This window comes from Microplitis mediator, chromosome 3, assembly GCF_029852145.1.
Source record: "Microplitis mediator isolate UGA2020A chromosome 3, iyMicMedi2.1, whole genome shotgun sequence".
Classification (NCBI taxonomy): Eukaryota; Metazoa; Arthropoda; class Insecta; order Hymenoptera; family Braconidae; genus Microplitis; species Microplitis mediator.
The window spans coordinates 5024132-5039923 of NC_079971.1; the positions used below are offsets into that span (position 1 = coordinate 5024132).

A 15792-nucleotide genomic window follows, 5' to 3' on the forward strand; every position below is an offset into this window, starting at 1 on the left:
ATAATATTTGAAAAAATGCACTTATTAATTTCAAAATTTTTTTAATGCACATTTTTAAAAATTTTATTTTATTAATTATTTACTCTATTTATTAGTAATTTTAAATTCGTCTACTGTCTGCTACATTCGCACTCATAATGTAGCAGACACCAGACAAATTTAAAATTATTAATAAATACAGTAAATTATTAATAACATAAAATTTATAAAAAATGCACTTATTAATTACAAAATTTTTTAAATGCGCATTTTTTTTAAATTTTAATTTATTAATTATTTACTCTAATTATTATTAATTTTAAATTTGTGTGATGTCTGCTGCATTCACACTCATAAATATCAAATGATTAACTCTCTACATGTGCATATTTTTAGATTTTTTTTTCGCAATTGATTTGTTGAAAAAAAAAATCCAAAAATTGTTAATTGTCTGCTGGTTTCACACTCAAATATTAATAGTTAATTATTTTTTAAAAATTTATAAGTGACAATAATAATAACTAAAATATTTGGGCACTAAAGCGCCGCCATAGTTTGAATTTGTAAACAAAAATTTGTCGTTATGTCAACGCAATCAACTTTGTATATTTTTTTTTGTTATTCATTTTTCAAACGTATGATTCATATTATTTTTTATGTTGTGTCTACCATATAAACTACTGCATATTTATTTCATATATATGTCTACTTTAATCTGTGTGTATATTTCAATGCATTGATTTTTATATGTAATGTACATATACATATATCTATATATATATATACATCCACAAGGTTAATGAGTATTTAACACGTGACAAATTTAACAGGCAATACACGTTGTAAGAATAATTGTGTTGGTTATTACTATAAATATCTACCAAGAACCTTATCCTCGTAAACTCGAGCTCTGGTTCGTCAAGAAAAGGTGGCCTGACCTGAGGGAAACCGCTATGTAGACACCACATCATTTTATTACAACACAAATATATGTACATATAAGCGTACATTGATAAATACTATCGACGATAAACGATTGTCAATTATGAAATGATAGTGAAAGTTTAAATTATTATTTTATTTATATTTTGTATTTTATGTTGACATTTTCAATATTCAAACATTTGTATTTTTACTCTCAGTTATTTATTTAGTTTTTGTTTATTTGTTGAGGTTATTGTTTATAAAGTTATATATAAATATTTAAAAATGGAAGATACAATAATACCACCCCATGTATCTAGGCAATATTTAGTTGTTAATGAAGAAACTGGTGGCTCAAGTAATAGTGTAATTAAAAAAAATGAAAGTGACAAACAAGAAATAAAATCGGTAACTATGTCAGAATGGATCACTGTTGTCATATTATGTTTTGTTAATTTGATTAATTATATGGACAGGACAACAATTGCAGGTAAATTTTGAATTTTTTTGACACTAAAAATATGCTGAGAGTAGCAGACACTTTAAAAATTTGGTGCTTTAGATAAAAAAACTAGAATACTTGAAGAAGAAATAAAAAAAAAGTGATACTGGAATTAGTCGGGATCTAAGAACTTTTGGATTTTTTTTTGAATGATAAATTGAAAAAAAAAATATTTGGAAAATTGCACTTGTAGTTTTTTTAATTTTCTACATGTGCATATTTTTAGTTTTTTTTTTTTTTAATTAATTAGTGGAAAAAAAATAATAAATTGTTAATTGTCTGCTAACTTCAGGATTATAAAAAAATGAGACTGAAGTTAGCAGAAAAGTAAAAATTTTTTGATTTTTTTTTGATCAATTAAATTTGAATTAAAAAAAAAAACTAAAAATATTCACATGTAGAAAATTTAAAAAACTATAAGTGCAATTTTCTAAAATATTTTTTTTTGTAATTCATCATTTTGAAAAAATTAAAAAATTATTACGATACTGAAGTTGGCCGACTCCTAATCATTTTTAGATTTTTTTTTAAATAATAAATTGCAAAAAAAAAAGTATTTGAAAAAATTGCACCTCAAGTTTTTTAATTTCCGACATGTGAATATTTTCACTTTTTTATTTATTGAAATTGTTGAGAAAAAAACCGAAAATTCTTAATTGTCTGCTAAGTTCTAGGTCATAAATTATTAGACCTCGGCTAATTTTAGTATCATAAAAATTGCACATCTAAATCTTTGAAAAATTTTTCTGTGGGTATTAGAGAAATTTTATTTTACTTACAAGCCATTTATTTATAAAAACTAAAAAATTTTGCTACTTTCGTTATCAAAAATATCATTTCGCTAAAAATAGCAGTCATTAAAAAAATTATTGATTTTTAATAACGAAAGTAATTACTGACGAGCAAAATTTTCCAAAAATTTATTATTTATATTTTTTTTTAATTCAGAAATAGAAGACAATAGTTATTATATATTTTTTTTTTAGCAAATCAATAAAAAAAAAAAACTAAAAATATGCATATGAAGAAAATTAAAAAATCTATAGGTGCATTTTTTTGTAATATTATTTTTTAAAAATTTATCAGTTTCAAAAAAATTATTAGACCGGCTAATGTCAGTATCATTTTTTTTTTAATTTTTAAGATGATAATTAACTCAGTAATTAAAAACAATAAAATTCCCAATGTCAGCTTCTCTCAGCATCATAAAATATTACATAATTTTTTTTTTAAATTTGTAAATAAATTATTAATTATTATTATTATCAAAAGTAATTTTAATGATAATGAAATCTCGAGACATCTGACAATTTTATCGTTTTTAATAAACAAATTACAAATAATTAGATAAACTCATTTTAAAAATTTTTTAATTTAATTAAATCAGAAGTACAGAAAACCGGGTGTCCTTTTTTTTAAACATTTAAAAAATTGTCAATTGTTTGGTAATTTAATTATTTATTATTTTCTGGAGTACTGATGATCAATTTCTTTTCACAGGAATATTACCAGCGATACAGGAAAAATTTCAAATCGAAAATGGATCCTCTGGTTTATTACAAACAGCATTTATCGTCAGCTACATGATATTCGCACCATTGTTCGGTTATCTTGGTGACAGATATAACAGAAAAATAATAATGAGTGTCGGTGTATTTATTTGGAGCTTGACGACTTACCTTGGCTCTTATATGAAGGTTCATTTTTATTTTAAATTCAAATTTAAAAATTCACAGCTATTCTTATCATACTCACGCTCGGTTCTCTGGAGTTTATAAAATAAGTCAGACACGAATTTATGTTGATTTTAAAATTATCTATGATAATTTATTCTTGTCATTGATTTCTGAGATACGTTAAGTAAATAGTTGAGTTTTATATTTTTTAGAGATAGTAGATATCAAGTCATTGTGACTGATATCAGTAAATCAAAAGAATTTTATTTATTTTTATCTACATATTTAATTTATGAATGAAATATTTCAAAATTATCTCTGAATTATTTAATGATTTCATTTAATAACTTTTTTTTTAATTGCTAGATAAATTTTATTCAAGTTCTGAATGAAACTGACTAGTAATTTCTGATTTTAAAAATAATCTAATTAACTGTCATTAATTTATTCTAATGACATATAAGTAAATAAATAAAAAAACTGACTGATTTTATTATTCTAGACAATAATTACTCAGTAATTACATTCCGCGTCATAATTTCTCATTATTGTTTATATAACAAAATTTTATTTGAAGTTTTTTATCCGATTTTTTTTTTTTTTTAATTACTCTCGGAAAATTTTATTTAAGTTCTGAATGAAACTGAATAGTGGGGATAAGATTTTTGCCTTATTTTTGGAATGGATGGTATCAAATTTTCAATATTACGGCGAAAATATTGGTCTTATAAAAAAAGTTTTCGAACAAAAGTTGTAGGAAATTTAATTTTATAAAAAAAATGTCTCTTATGATTTTTTTATACGACCAATATTTTCACCGTCATTCAAAAATTAAGATTCATAATGAATGATTCAAAAATTGGTTAATTATGAAAATTTTATTTTTGAAATTACGGCTTTCTTATTAGTCATAAGAAAAAATTATAAGAGACATTTTTTTTATGAAATTAAATTTCCTACAACTTTTGTTCGAAGACTTTTTTTATAAGACCAATATTTTTACCGTAATTAAAATTTACTTATAAACATAGAAAGTTAAATTATGTAAATTAGTTGTTGATAAAAATCAATCGTCGATGGGATCAATTTGTAGGGATCACTTGTCGTGGTATAAAATTGTTGGGATCAGTTGACAGGACACCATTTATTCTAATGATATATAAATAATTAAATAAAAAAACTGATTGATTTTATTATTCCAGACAATAATTACTCAGTAATAAAATCTCGCGTCATAGTTTTCCATTTTTATTTACTTTACAAAATTTTACTCGAATATTATTTTGAAAAATTTTAAAAATCAATTCTTCCGCTCAATTTCTCAATTATTAAAGAAAAAAAAAACAAAATTATTTAAATATAATCAAATATATGAAATATTTTCCAATGACTTTCATTTATAGACTTATTTTAATACTTGAATTATTTTTTACCCGCGTTAAATTAATTTGAAATGTTTTACATACTTATGAATATATACTAAATTAATTTTTCAGTCATTTGAAGGATTTATTGCGTTAAGAATGTGCGTTGGAATTGGAGAAGCGAGTTATTCAACAATAGCACCAACGATAATAAGTGACTTATTTGTAAAAGACACTAGATCTAAAATGTTAGCGCTATTTTACTTCGCAATACCTGTAGGAAGTGGTCTGGGATATATTACCAGTGCTAAAATAGTACAGGCAACTGGCAAATGGCAATCGGGATTAAGGATAACTCCTGGATTAGGAATAATTGCTATTATTTTAATTTTAACATTAGTCAGAGACCCAGCAAGAGGTGAAAAAGAAGGCGGGTCACATATTTCTAGTACTTCCTGGTCCGTTGATATTAAAGAGTTATTAAAAAAGTGAGTCTCCATATCAATATTTACCAGACAATTAATTAATTTAATGATTTTTAATTAATGATGATGATACTGAAGGTAGCCGACGTCTAACAATTTTTGAATTTTTTTTCAAAACAATAAATAATGAAAAAAAAAAGTATTCGGAAAAAGTGCACCTATAATTTTTTGAATTTTCTACATGTGCATATTTAGTTTTTTTTTAGCTTCCCGCTGTTTGAAATTTAAAATTTAAAAAAAAACGGGAAGTTCTTGGTTTTTCGAAAATTGAGTTTTCATCAGACCTTGACGTTTTGAGATCCTAGGAAGTTGTTCTGACTGTTTTCGGGTGGACGTCCGGTCGTGTGTGTGCGTCACAAACCGAGAAAACTGGGAATTACCAGAGAATTTAATGCAGCCGGGAAATATCATGAAAATATCAGAAAATTTTGAAAAGTATCCGGGAATTTAATTGCGACCGTTGAAAATTTAAAAAATTTCAATATTACACTAGTCACAAAAATTGAGAGATATTGAAAAAGTTGAAAATTTTTCAGTGATTTTCCCCAGGTTGTAACTCGAAGGAAAATAGTTGCACAAAAAAAATAGTCAAATTGTAGCTTCAAGTGTCTAGTTTTCTGATCTGGTCTTTAAATTTTCTTATCTAGAAGATCTTAAATTTTCTACTACAAAGTAGTAAATGAAATTACTGATACTCCTGATATCAGAAGCATACATTGATTACTGTACCCTCTTTTCTTTCTTATACATATATTAAAATTTACAAATTCTAATATTGTTAATTTTTTTGTATATTGCCAATTGGCGTTTTTACTCTTAAATAAATAAATAAATAAATAAATCTTCGTTACATCTTAGCTCTCTGAGCTTGAAAATAGCGGGAAGTTTTGAAGTTAGCTTACAGGGTCACCGTGTTTCAGAATATTTTTTTGTAATTGATTTGTTGAAAAAAAAAAATTCAAAAATTGTTGATTGTCTGTCAATTTCAGGATCATGAATAATAATAAATTAATAAATATTTTAGCCGAAGCTTCATGTTATCAACGGGAGGATTCACATGCGTAGCATTTGTTACCGGTGCATTAGCACTATGGGCGCCAAAATTTTTACAATTAGGTTTACAATTACAAAATTCAAATTCACTAGTCATTGATGAGTGAGTTTTATTTATTTTACTATTCAAGTCATGTGTTAATTTTTAAATAAAATCTATATATATTTTTCTTGTCTTAGTGTATCATTTGTCTTCGGATTGATAGCAATGTTAGCTGGTCTAATTGGAGTTCCACTGGGTTCAATAATGGCTCAGAAGCTCAGAGTGTGCTATCATCAAGCAGATCCACTTATTTGTGCCGTTGGATTGCTCATAAGTGTTCCATTAATATTCTTTGCTGTTGTAACAGCCAGTATTAATTCAACGTTGTGTTTCATTCTCATTTTCTTTGGACAATTGGCTCTTAATCTTACGTGGTCTATCGTTGCTGATATTCTATTGGTAATTATTAATAATATTCAAAGTTTAACTGAAGCTCTCACAAGCTGTTATTTTATAATTTGAGTAAGTAATTAATTATTGTTATTAATTTTATACTTATTTAGTATGTCGTGATACCAACAAGAAGATCTACAGCTGAAGCATTTCAAATTCTAGTGGCGCATGCGCTTGGTGACGCTGGAAGTCCATATTTAATTGGATTGGTGTGTATTTAATTAATTAATTAATTAATTAAGCATTTGTGTAGAAGGGGACATTTAAATCTAGTAATGGCGGGGGAATATTAAGGGAGTTGTAAATTTTCCTAGTGCCCAAGTAGCACAGAGATAACTTTAAGATTTCTTTTAAAAGGACGAGCCAAGTTTTTTTTTTTTTAAACGGGCAACGTACATTCACTACGTGACTGCCCGAATATTACTGCCGAATTTATAAAATATAATTTGAATTTAACTGTTTATTAAAATCTCTACTGTAAAATCAACTCTAGAATCTTTCGTTTATTTCTGTTATCAGTAAAATTTAGTGACACAAATTTCATCATTAATTCGCAAACTTATTGATTTCGATGATTGTATAATCATGAGATTCTTTAAAAAAAATCTATACGGTGAAATTTTTTTTTATTAGTCGTCTAATATATTTTTTTTCACTAACACCAAATTAAATTTTTTAAATTTTCATTATCATAGAAGACATGGCATAGATTAAATTTTTTTTCTCTTAATTATATATATAATAGTTATATATATTCAGTCATATTCAGTGACAGAATAATTAAAATATTAATTTATTTAAAGAAAATGAATACGATCGTCTATATTTCCCGCGTAATTTAAATGTAATTCGAATGATTTAGATAAATTTATTTATCTCGAAACTTGGCAATAACAAAGAGTTCAAACCATGGAAAGGCACAAATTCAAGTCAAGACCTTTTCAACGATACTAAATTTAATAAAATTAACTGATTCTATCATGTAGATATGACCGGAAAAAAATTTTCCTTATTTCTCTTAATAATATAGACAAGACATACAGATGCTGGTCCTAGAAGTCATAGAAAATTTGTGTTCTTTTCTTCCCCCCAAAAAAATTAATTTAAATTCAAAAATCGTTTCGACGACTTATTTGTAATTTACTTTTTATCGTCACTTGTGTCAAGTCTTTCACGCATATATTTTATCGGTGACATAAATTTCTGATTGTGTTGTCAACATTTTGGTGCCTTATCTGCTTACCTTCTATTTGGGTCGTGAAAAAAAAAAATTCTTGTATTTTTAAATTTAAATATTTTCGCGCCATTTTATGGAGCCGCGGATATGCTTAATTAGTATTGATAAATTAATTTGTTTATAATAGATGTCTGAAGGATTAAAACCAGCACTGACACCACTAGGGCCATTTGATGAATTCGCTGCCTTGACGGAGTTCCGTTGCCTGCAGTACTCGTTATTCGTAACAATCTTCGTAGAAGTTATTGGAGGTTTATTCTTCTTATTTACTGCATTGTACATTGAAAAAGACAAAGCTGTCGTTGATCTCACCATGGCGGGTAAGTAAATTTAAATAATTGATTAATTACTGACATTTGACAATTACTAAGTCGAAAGGTATAACTTATTTAACAGGATGCTTTGTAAATAGCGCGACTTGCTTGGTAGTTACTTTTAGTTGCAGCAATTAGCAGAGTAGTGGGTTGCATAGTCTATTAATTACTGATTTTATTTATATAAAAATAACATGTTTTTACATACACAGTGCATGAGTTGATATCGAGTATGGAGTTAGAGCCACAGTTTTTAACTGATGATTGAGGTAATCCTGTTTTTTTCAAGATTAACAAGTTAAGCGTCAAGATTCCTGGTATTTCGGTAATCAAATTACTCTAGTATATATGCGTTACTTTGTTGCTGATATTTTTTATATTTCGTTAATATTAATTTATATATTTATTTTACTCATTAATATATTTCCTTTAGTCGAAAATTTTGATGATACTGGAGTTAGATGACGGCTAATAATTTTTAGATTTTTTAAAAAATGACAGATTATGAGATAAAAAAATTTTTAGAAATTGCACTTGTAGTTTTTAAAATTTTCTACGTGTGCATTTTTTTTTCAAATTAATTTGTTAATAAAAAAGAATTCCGAAAATTGCTAAATTTTTGTTAACTTCAGGATCATAAATTTTAATATCATTTTATAAATATTTTTGTAGTTAAAAAATTGAAAACTAGATTTTGAATTGTGTTCAGTAACAACCAGATCAGTTATTTAGTGACTTTGAATAAATTAATAGAAAAATTATTATGAGTGTGAATGTAGCAGACAGATAAATTTAAAATCATTAATATACAGAGTAAATAATTAATAAAATCCTTGTTTTAATTGATTACTCTATTTATTTATAGTTTTTAATTTGTCTGACGTCTGCTACATTTACACTCATAAATTATTTACTATTTTTTTTTTTAAGAATTGTTGGATAATTTCATGGTAATATGCTAATTATTTTTTGTTAAATGTGCGAAAAAAAACTAGGCGCTTAACATGTTATTTATTTTTTATTTGTCAGGTAATGGTACAGTTTCAGGGCTCCATTAATTTTATGAAAATGAAAAACAAATGTATAAATATTAATATCGATAAATATAAACATCTAAAGCAGCTGCAGAATCATCTATCCGCTGGTTTAGATCTGCCACAAAAATTAAGTTGCTTGCAAAAAAAAAATAAAAAAATGGGGCCCAATTTATAGACCCTTGCATTTTTTTTATAAACTTTTTTTTTACCGCATGTGGGCTTTGTAAAATATCAAGTAATGAGTTTATAAATAATGCATGTAATTATTTTACAATTTTTTTTAGTGCATTCAAACACTTGATGATTTTTTACATACTTTTTATTTATAATTTAATATTTTTTATTTATTTACGACCGTCTTGTTATTGAATGAAAATTTTATTATTTTCCATGAAAAATTTGTGATGATCTTTTTTCATCAAATTATTTACATACTAGAATTTTTATTAGTAATTTTTTTTAAAACTTTACATCAACTTTTTTTTTTTTAAATATTTATATGCTCAATAAATTTAAATTACAATTTTTTTGATTACGAGTTCGTAAAAAATGTATAAAAAAAAAAAAATAAAATCATAAAAAGTATAATCTTGTAAAAAGTACTTGGTAGCATATCGTCTTTAAAATTATAAATTATATAACGATAAAACGATTTTAAGTCTATTTATATGTCTGTAGATATGATAAAAAAAAACGTCTGTTAAAAAAAATGATATTTTAAATTTTTTATGTTAAAAATAACTCAAGTAGACACAACTAAATCTTTTATTATTTAAAAACAACGAATTTATTACAGTCTATAAATAAATTCACTTTATTTTTTTACTGATGGTAAATTAAAAAAAAAAAGAACAGTTTTTATTTTTGAATTCAAATACTTAAATGTTTTACAAATTCCCAGGTAGCACACTTGCCTTCGTGACATCTATAAAATATCAGTTTTTAGGCTACTTTTTGAGATATCGATAAGGCACCAATATGTTGACAAAACGATCAGAAATTTATGTCACCGAAAAAATACCTACTTAAAAGACTTAACACAAGTGACGAAAAAAGTAAATTACAAATAGTGGTACAATAAGTCATCTAAACGACTTTGCAATTGATATGAGACAGGAAAAACAACACAACCCGTCTCTGTCTCCGGAATCAACATTTGTATATCGTATTCATACCAAAAAAGATGATTTTGAGATAAAAAAAAAATTTGTCTTGTCTTTTTAAAAGACATCTTAAAGTTGACTCTGTGCTACTTGGGAAACTCAGGTATTTCATAGTCGCGCTCTTAATACAAATTTAAAATCATAATAATTAAATATTCAATAACAAGACGATTATAAAGTACTATTATTATTTTTATTTATTTATTTATTTATTAACTTTCTCAGCACACGCATGGGAATAATTATAATTTTATAATTTACAACTTACAAACATGTTTCTTGCAGCCGAATGTCTAAATGCTAAGAATAATGGGCAAGCAGAATCAACGCGTTTGTAGAAAAAATATAATTCACCAATGGGCCCTCACCTGACTAGTTATGCTCCGTAATATGGTACTTTCATTTACATTTTATTTTTTTTTTTTCATCATCTCTTCATTATTCCATAATTTTATATCACGTTACAAATCCCACAAAGGCGCATCCTCTTACAAGACACCATTGAAGAAATATGACTTCAAAAATTTTTTAAATTTCTAATCGACGTACATTTAATTTCCATAAATAAATTTTGAATTTTTCATTTTCGCGCTTCGGATTCCCGGCCCCTACTCTTGGGACAGAGCTTAGAAAAAATTTTTTTTCTTCATCAACGAATTTACAACTCGGGTTTAATTAAAAATGCTTACAAAAAATATAATTTTTTTTTTGCGCCCACATGAGTCCCGGAAACAAAAGGGCGTAGAATTAATCGTGTCCTTATGGGAACTGTAACGCGATATTTTATCACGATAACATAAATAATAAATAATAAACCATATGAAGAATAAAAAAAACTTTTTTACAAATAAGTAATACGTTATCACAATAGCAAATTGGTGGATTATCTTCAGCTGGTCCAACAATGGTAGTATTTATAAACATTAAATCATTTAAATAATCACATCATTGTTATCGCTTTTTTAAAAATAATTTATTTATTTATTTATATTCACTACTTAATCCACTTATTTTGTGGTCATTGCACTTGTGTTGTCAATTGCACTTATAAAGCTTTTTAATTTATTAATTAATTAATTAATATTAGTAATAATAATTAATATTTTGAATAGAAAATGATAATTTAATTTAAAATTAAAAAGCTGATGAAGCTTGCCTGTTTTGTTATATAAATTATATATATATATATATATATATATATATATATATATATATATATATATATATATATATATATATATATATATATATATATATATATATATATTTTTTTTTTTTTTTTTAAAAGTAGTTGCTTTTAATGTGTTTTTTATGCATGATAATTACAAATTTAATCATATAAATTTTTTTAATTATATTTAATTTAAATGAATTAATATTTATTAATTATTTGATTGATAGAATAGATTTTATAATGAGATGAATTTAATTATTGGATTTTGTATTTAGTTCTTTTTTCAGATTACGAATTGTTCAATTAAAGTGATTTTCAGACAATGCCCCTCCCTCTCCCATTTATTTTTTAAAGATATTTAAGGAATTTAAACTGCCATGACCGTATTCAAATTTTTTTAATTAATTAAAGAAAAATTAAAGCGTTAATTGAAAAAAGAACAATGTAGGTACAATTGTCGTCGAGGTAAAGATTTAAAAATAATTATTTATACACAAGAAAAAAATTTTCTTGACGCAAAAAATTTTTACTCGTCCCAAGAAATTTTTTTCATCATGAATTGAAAACAAAAATTTTCTTGGGGCGAAAAAAACTTTTCTTGGAGTGAGAAAAAATTTTTCAGAGCGAAAATAAATTTCTTGTGCCAAAAAATTCTTCTAGTTTAACAAATTTTTTTTTTTTAATTTATGCAAAATTTTTCTTGTGCCAAGAAATTTTTTCTTTTTGTGCAGTTGTTATCAGTTAAGGTACGAGACCCAGTACCCGATCAGGGAACTAGTACCCGATCACTCCATATATTTGTATATCTAGGGTAAAGGTGCCATTTGTGGCCACTGCTCCATTTCTGGACATTTAATACTCTATTTTAATTAATTAAAAAGTATCAAATGAAATTTCCAGTTTAATAGCGGGTTAAAAGTATCTTCGAATACATTTCAAAAATTATTTTTGTCATTGCGTCTTTTACAAATTAATTTTTTAAAATTTCCATGTGTCCAAAAAGGTTTCTCTACCCTATATTTTTAAAATTTTACTAAGTATAGATATAAAAGTACATGAGTGATCAGGTACTAGGTCTATTACCTTAGGAGTCAAACGAGTTTCATTTCAACTCCTAATTGGTAACAACTGTAAGTATTTTTTTTAAGCCTGTGGCTCGGTGGAAATGCAACTACGTTGTCTTCCGATTAATCCTTTAATTTTTTATTAATTAATTAATAAATTAAATTTTAATACTCTCATTACAGTTTAAATTCAATGGATATTTTAAAAAAATGGCGGGCACTGTCTAAAAAATGAAATAAAATGTAATCAATTATTTGTTATTATTTTTTTTCAGATAAAAATGAAGCTGAGACAACGCTAGTAGGTAATGGAGAAGACAATGAAAGATAATAATTATAAATATACAGTAAATGTTAATTATTAATTAATGACTGATAGATTAGTGCAAATAATTAATTATACTTAGTTAGTAATCAATTATTACTAGTTACTATAATTAATTTATTTGAAATTATTTTATGACTTTTTTCATATTGTATTAATCAGTTGTATTATCAATTCTCATAAATATTTTTTTTATATTTATGTTCATTGTTTCGATCTTGTAAAAATTTTTTTGTCGTCTAGGCGTTTTTGTAAAACTTAGCATTGTCTTGTTTGACAAAGGCTGTGCATTGGTGGTCCCAAAAATTTTATTTTGTGTAATCCAACAAATTATTTATTTAAAAAAACAAAAAAAAAATTATAATAATTAAAATTTGCAATTAGATAATTAAATGTTATGTCATTTTAAGGTATTTCATTATCTTTCCTCGAAAGATTTTAGTTAAAATTTTTTAGAAAACTTTTGAATCAGTTTCTCTTTATATGAATCTGATAATTAAAAAAAAAAAATTAATTAAGTCTTAAAGAAATTTATTAATTAAATTAACTTTTAAGGGGACTGAGAAGAAGAAGTGATCAGAAATAGAGAATTTTGTCTTGTCTTCGATTAATATTAAATATATGTAATAAAAAATTATTAAAATCGTATTTTCAAAATTTTTCAAATAATATATATGTATAATTATTCAAAATTTATGATAATTAATATAGTTTATATTTATAATCATTTTATCCGTAAAAATTCAAATTATTCCATTTGGCGCCAAATTTGAAATTTAAAATTCAGTCAAATGAGATTTGCCCAGGTAGCACACTTGCCTTTTTGACATCTATAAGATATCAGTTTTTAGGCTACTTTTTGACTTGTCGATAAGGCATCAGTATGTTGACAAAACGATCAGAAATTCATGTCACCGAAAAAATACCTACTTAAAAGACTTAACATAAGTGAACAAAAAGTAAATTACAAAAAGTGGTAAAATAAGTCATCTAAACGACTTGTCAATTGAAATAAGACAGGAAAAACAACACAACTCATCTCTGTCTCCGGAACCAACATTTGCATGTCGTATTCATACAAAATAGTATATTTTACACCTCGGGCAGTAAAGTAAGAAAAGTCTCAGAGCACATGTAATTGTTGGCCGAGGCTGACAAACATGTGGTCTGAGGCTTTCTTTTTTACTGGCCTAGGTGCGTATACTATTTTTCTGCTCGACGGAGGCGGAAAGCGGAAACTTCGTTTCGCACAGCGGGAGAAAAGTTGACGCTTTTCGCCCGGAGGGGAGAAAAAAAATGACTTTGAGACTAAGAAAAAAATTTTTCTGCCCTCCGGTCGGAAAGTGGCAACTTTCGTCCCGCTGTGCAAAACAAAGTTGTAACTTTCCGGCTTCGTCGAGCAGAAAAATAGTATACGCACCTTGGCCAGTAAAAAAAAAAGCCTCAGACCACATGTTTGTCAGCCTCGTCCAACAATTACATGTGCTCTGAGACTTTTCTTATTTTACTGGCCTAGGTATGTAATATACTATGTCTTGTCCTTTTAAAAGACATCTTAAAGTTGACTCTGTGCTACTTGGGTTATATAACATACATATATAGTATATATTGATGATGATAAATTATTATCAGGTTTCATTAAATCTTTGATTTAAAAATTAATTTTTCAAATTTGAAAAAATTATTCTGCTTTTTTTGGATTTTCATAAAATTAGAAGATTTTTTACGGACGTTAATATCGATTACTAAATTGGCGTTCGATTCTTCTCATTACTAATTAATATTATCGGCTTAATAATTTAAAAAATTTTGAATTTTCTATAAAAATGCTTAATAAGACTGCGTAGGCTTTAAAAACTTAAAATCTCCTTAAAATGACATTAAAAAAAAACAATTACTATTAAAATTAAAGAAAGATATTATTAATTATTGTAACTAAAAAGAAAACTGTAAGATATTTTTATAATTAGTCGTTAGTTACTTGATAAATATCAAGTAATTAAATATAAACCAATTATCATAATAAAATAATTGGATTTATTGAATCGTTAATAAACAAACTGTTAAAAGTTAAAAATCCATCCTCGATAGGTTAAATAATTAATAATAAATTTTTTTATACATAATATATATATATATAAATAAATAAATAAAATAAAATAATGTCAATTTTATTAACTTATGCTTCATTTTTATAACAAACTGTTTATTAATTTGTTTATTTTTTTTTTTTAGTTTTTACAATTTTTAATTAATGTAAATTTGATAGCAAAATTTTTTTTTAACATCCGCTTGTAATTTTTACAAGTCTATAAATTTTTTTTATTAATAATAGAATTACTTTTAAATAAGTATTTATATTTTTCGACGTTTATTCAAAACGTTAAGTGCCGATTGGTATAAAAAATATTTATAAATTTTTTTTTATCTTATAGGTACACTTTTTTTTAATATTAATAATAATATATAAATTTTATAATTTACATAAGTATTTGTAAAGTAAAGGTCCCAATTATCGACACTAAATACAAATATAATTTTATTTATTATTAATAAATAATTTTAATTGGGGTCTGGTTCAAAATTTTCCATACAAAAATATTTTTAAAAATTTTTATGGTCATTTTTGAGACCCCGATTCCCGGTTTTTTTTAGATGATTATTTTAATTAATAAATTATATTTTTAATTAAATATAGGAGTATTTTGTATAATTAATTATTGACATGTAATCTCATGGACGTAAAATTATTTTTTGTTTCATTTATTTTATCATAAAATAAAAGTCCATTTTCTATATAAATTTTCAAAACATTTAATAAAAATATAAAAGAAAAAGTAAATAATAAAATCAAGTGCCAATAATTGGGTCGTTTACTTTATTTACATATATATATATTTTTTTTTGTTCAAAGTATGGAATCTTAAATAATTATATGAATTTTAAAAAATAAAGAAGCTCATAGTCGGCAAGTAATGGCCAAAAAAATAGAATTTATCAATTATTTATTATTCCATACTTTTGATTATAATTTGTACCTTTATATAAAAAAAGAAAAA

The 15792-nt window shown here is 25.0% G+C and overlaps 1 protein-coding gene across 4 annotated transcripts; it reads left to right on the forward strand.

Moving 5' to 3' along the window:
- Positions 1–116: 116 nt before the first annotated feature.
- LOC130666174 (protein spinster) lies at positions 117–14623 on the forward strand. 4 transcript variants are annotated; one of them, XR_008989619.1, is made up of 9 exons: positions 117–1393; positions 2906–3102; positions 4578–4933; positions 5955–6086; positions 6164–6425; positions 6530–6628; positions 7784–7976; positions 8183–8295; positions 12684–14623. XR_008989619.1 is itself a non-coding variant. In XM_057466987.1 (8 exons), exons 1-8 carry the CDS (start codon positions 1189–1191, stop codon positions 12737–12739), a joined length of 1500 nt encoding a protein of 499 aa, XP_057322970.1. In that variant the 5' UTR covers positions 120–1188; the 3' UTR covers positions 12740–14622. The 4 variants fall into 4 exon arrangements, 1 of the variants encoding a protein (XP_057322970.1); XR_008989620.1 differs by lacking the exon at positions 12684–14623 and adding an exon at positions 10456–10472; XR_008989621.1 differs by lacking the exon at positions 8183–8295 and adding an exon at positions 10456–10563 and having other exon boundaries at positions 120–1393; positions 12684–14622.
- Positions 14624–15792: the final 1169 nt, after the last annotated feature.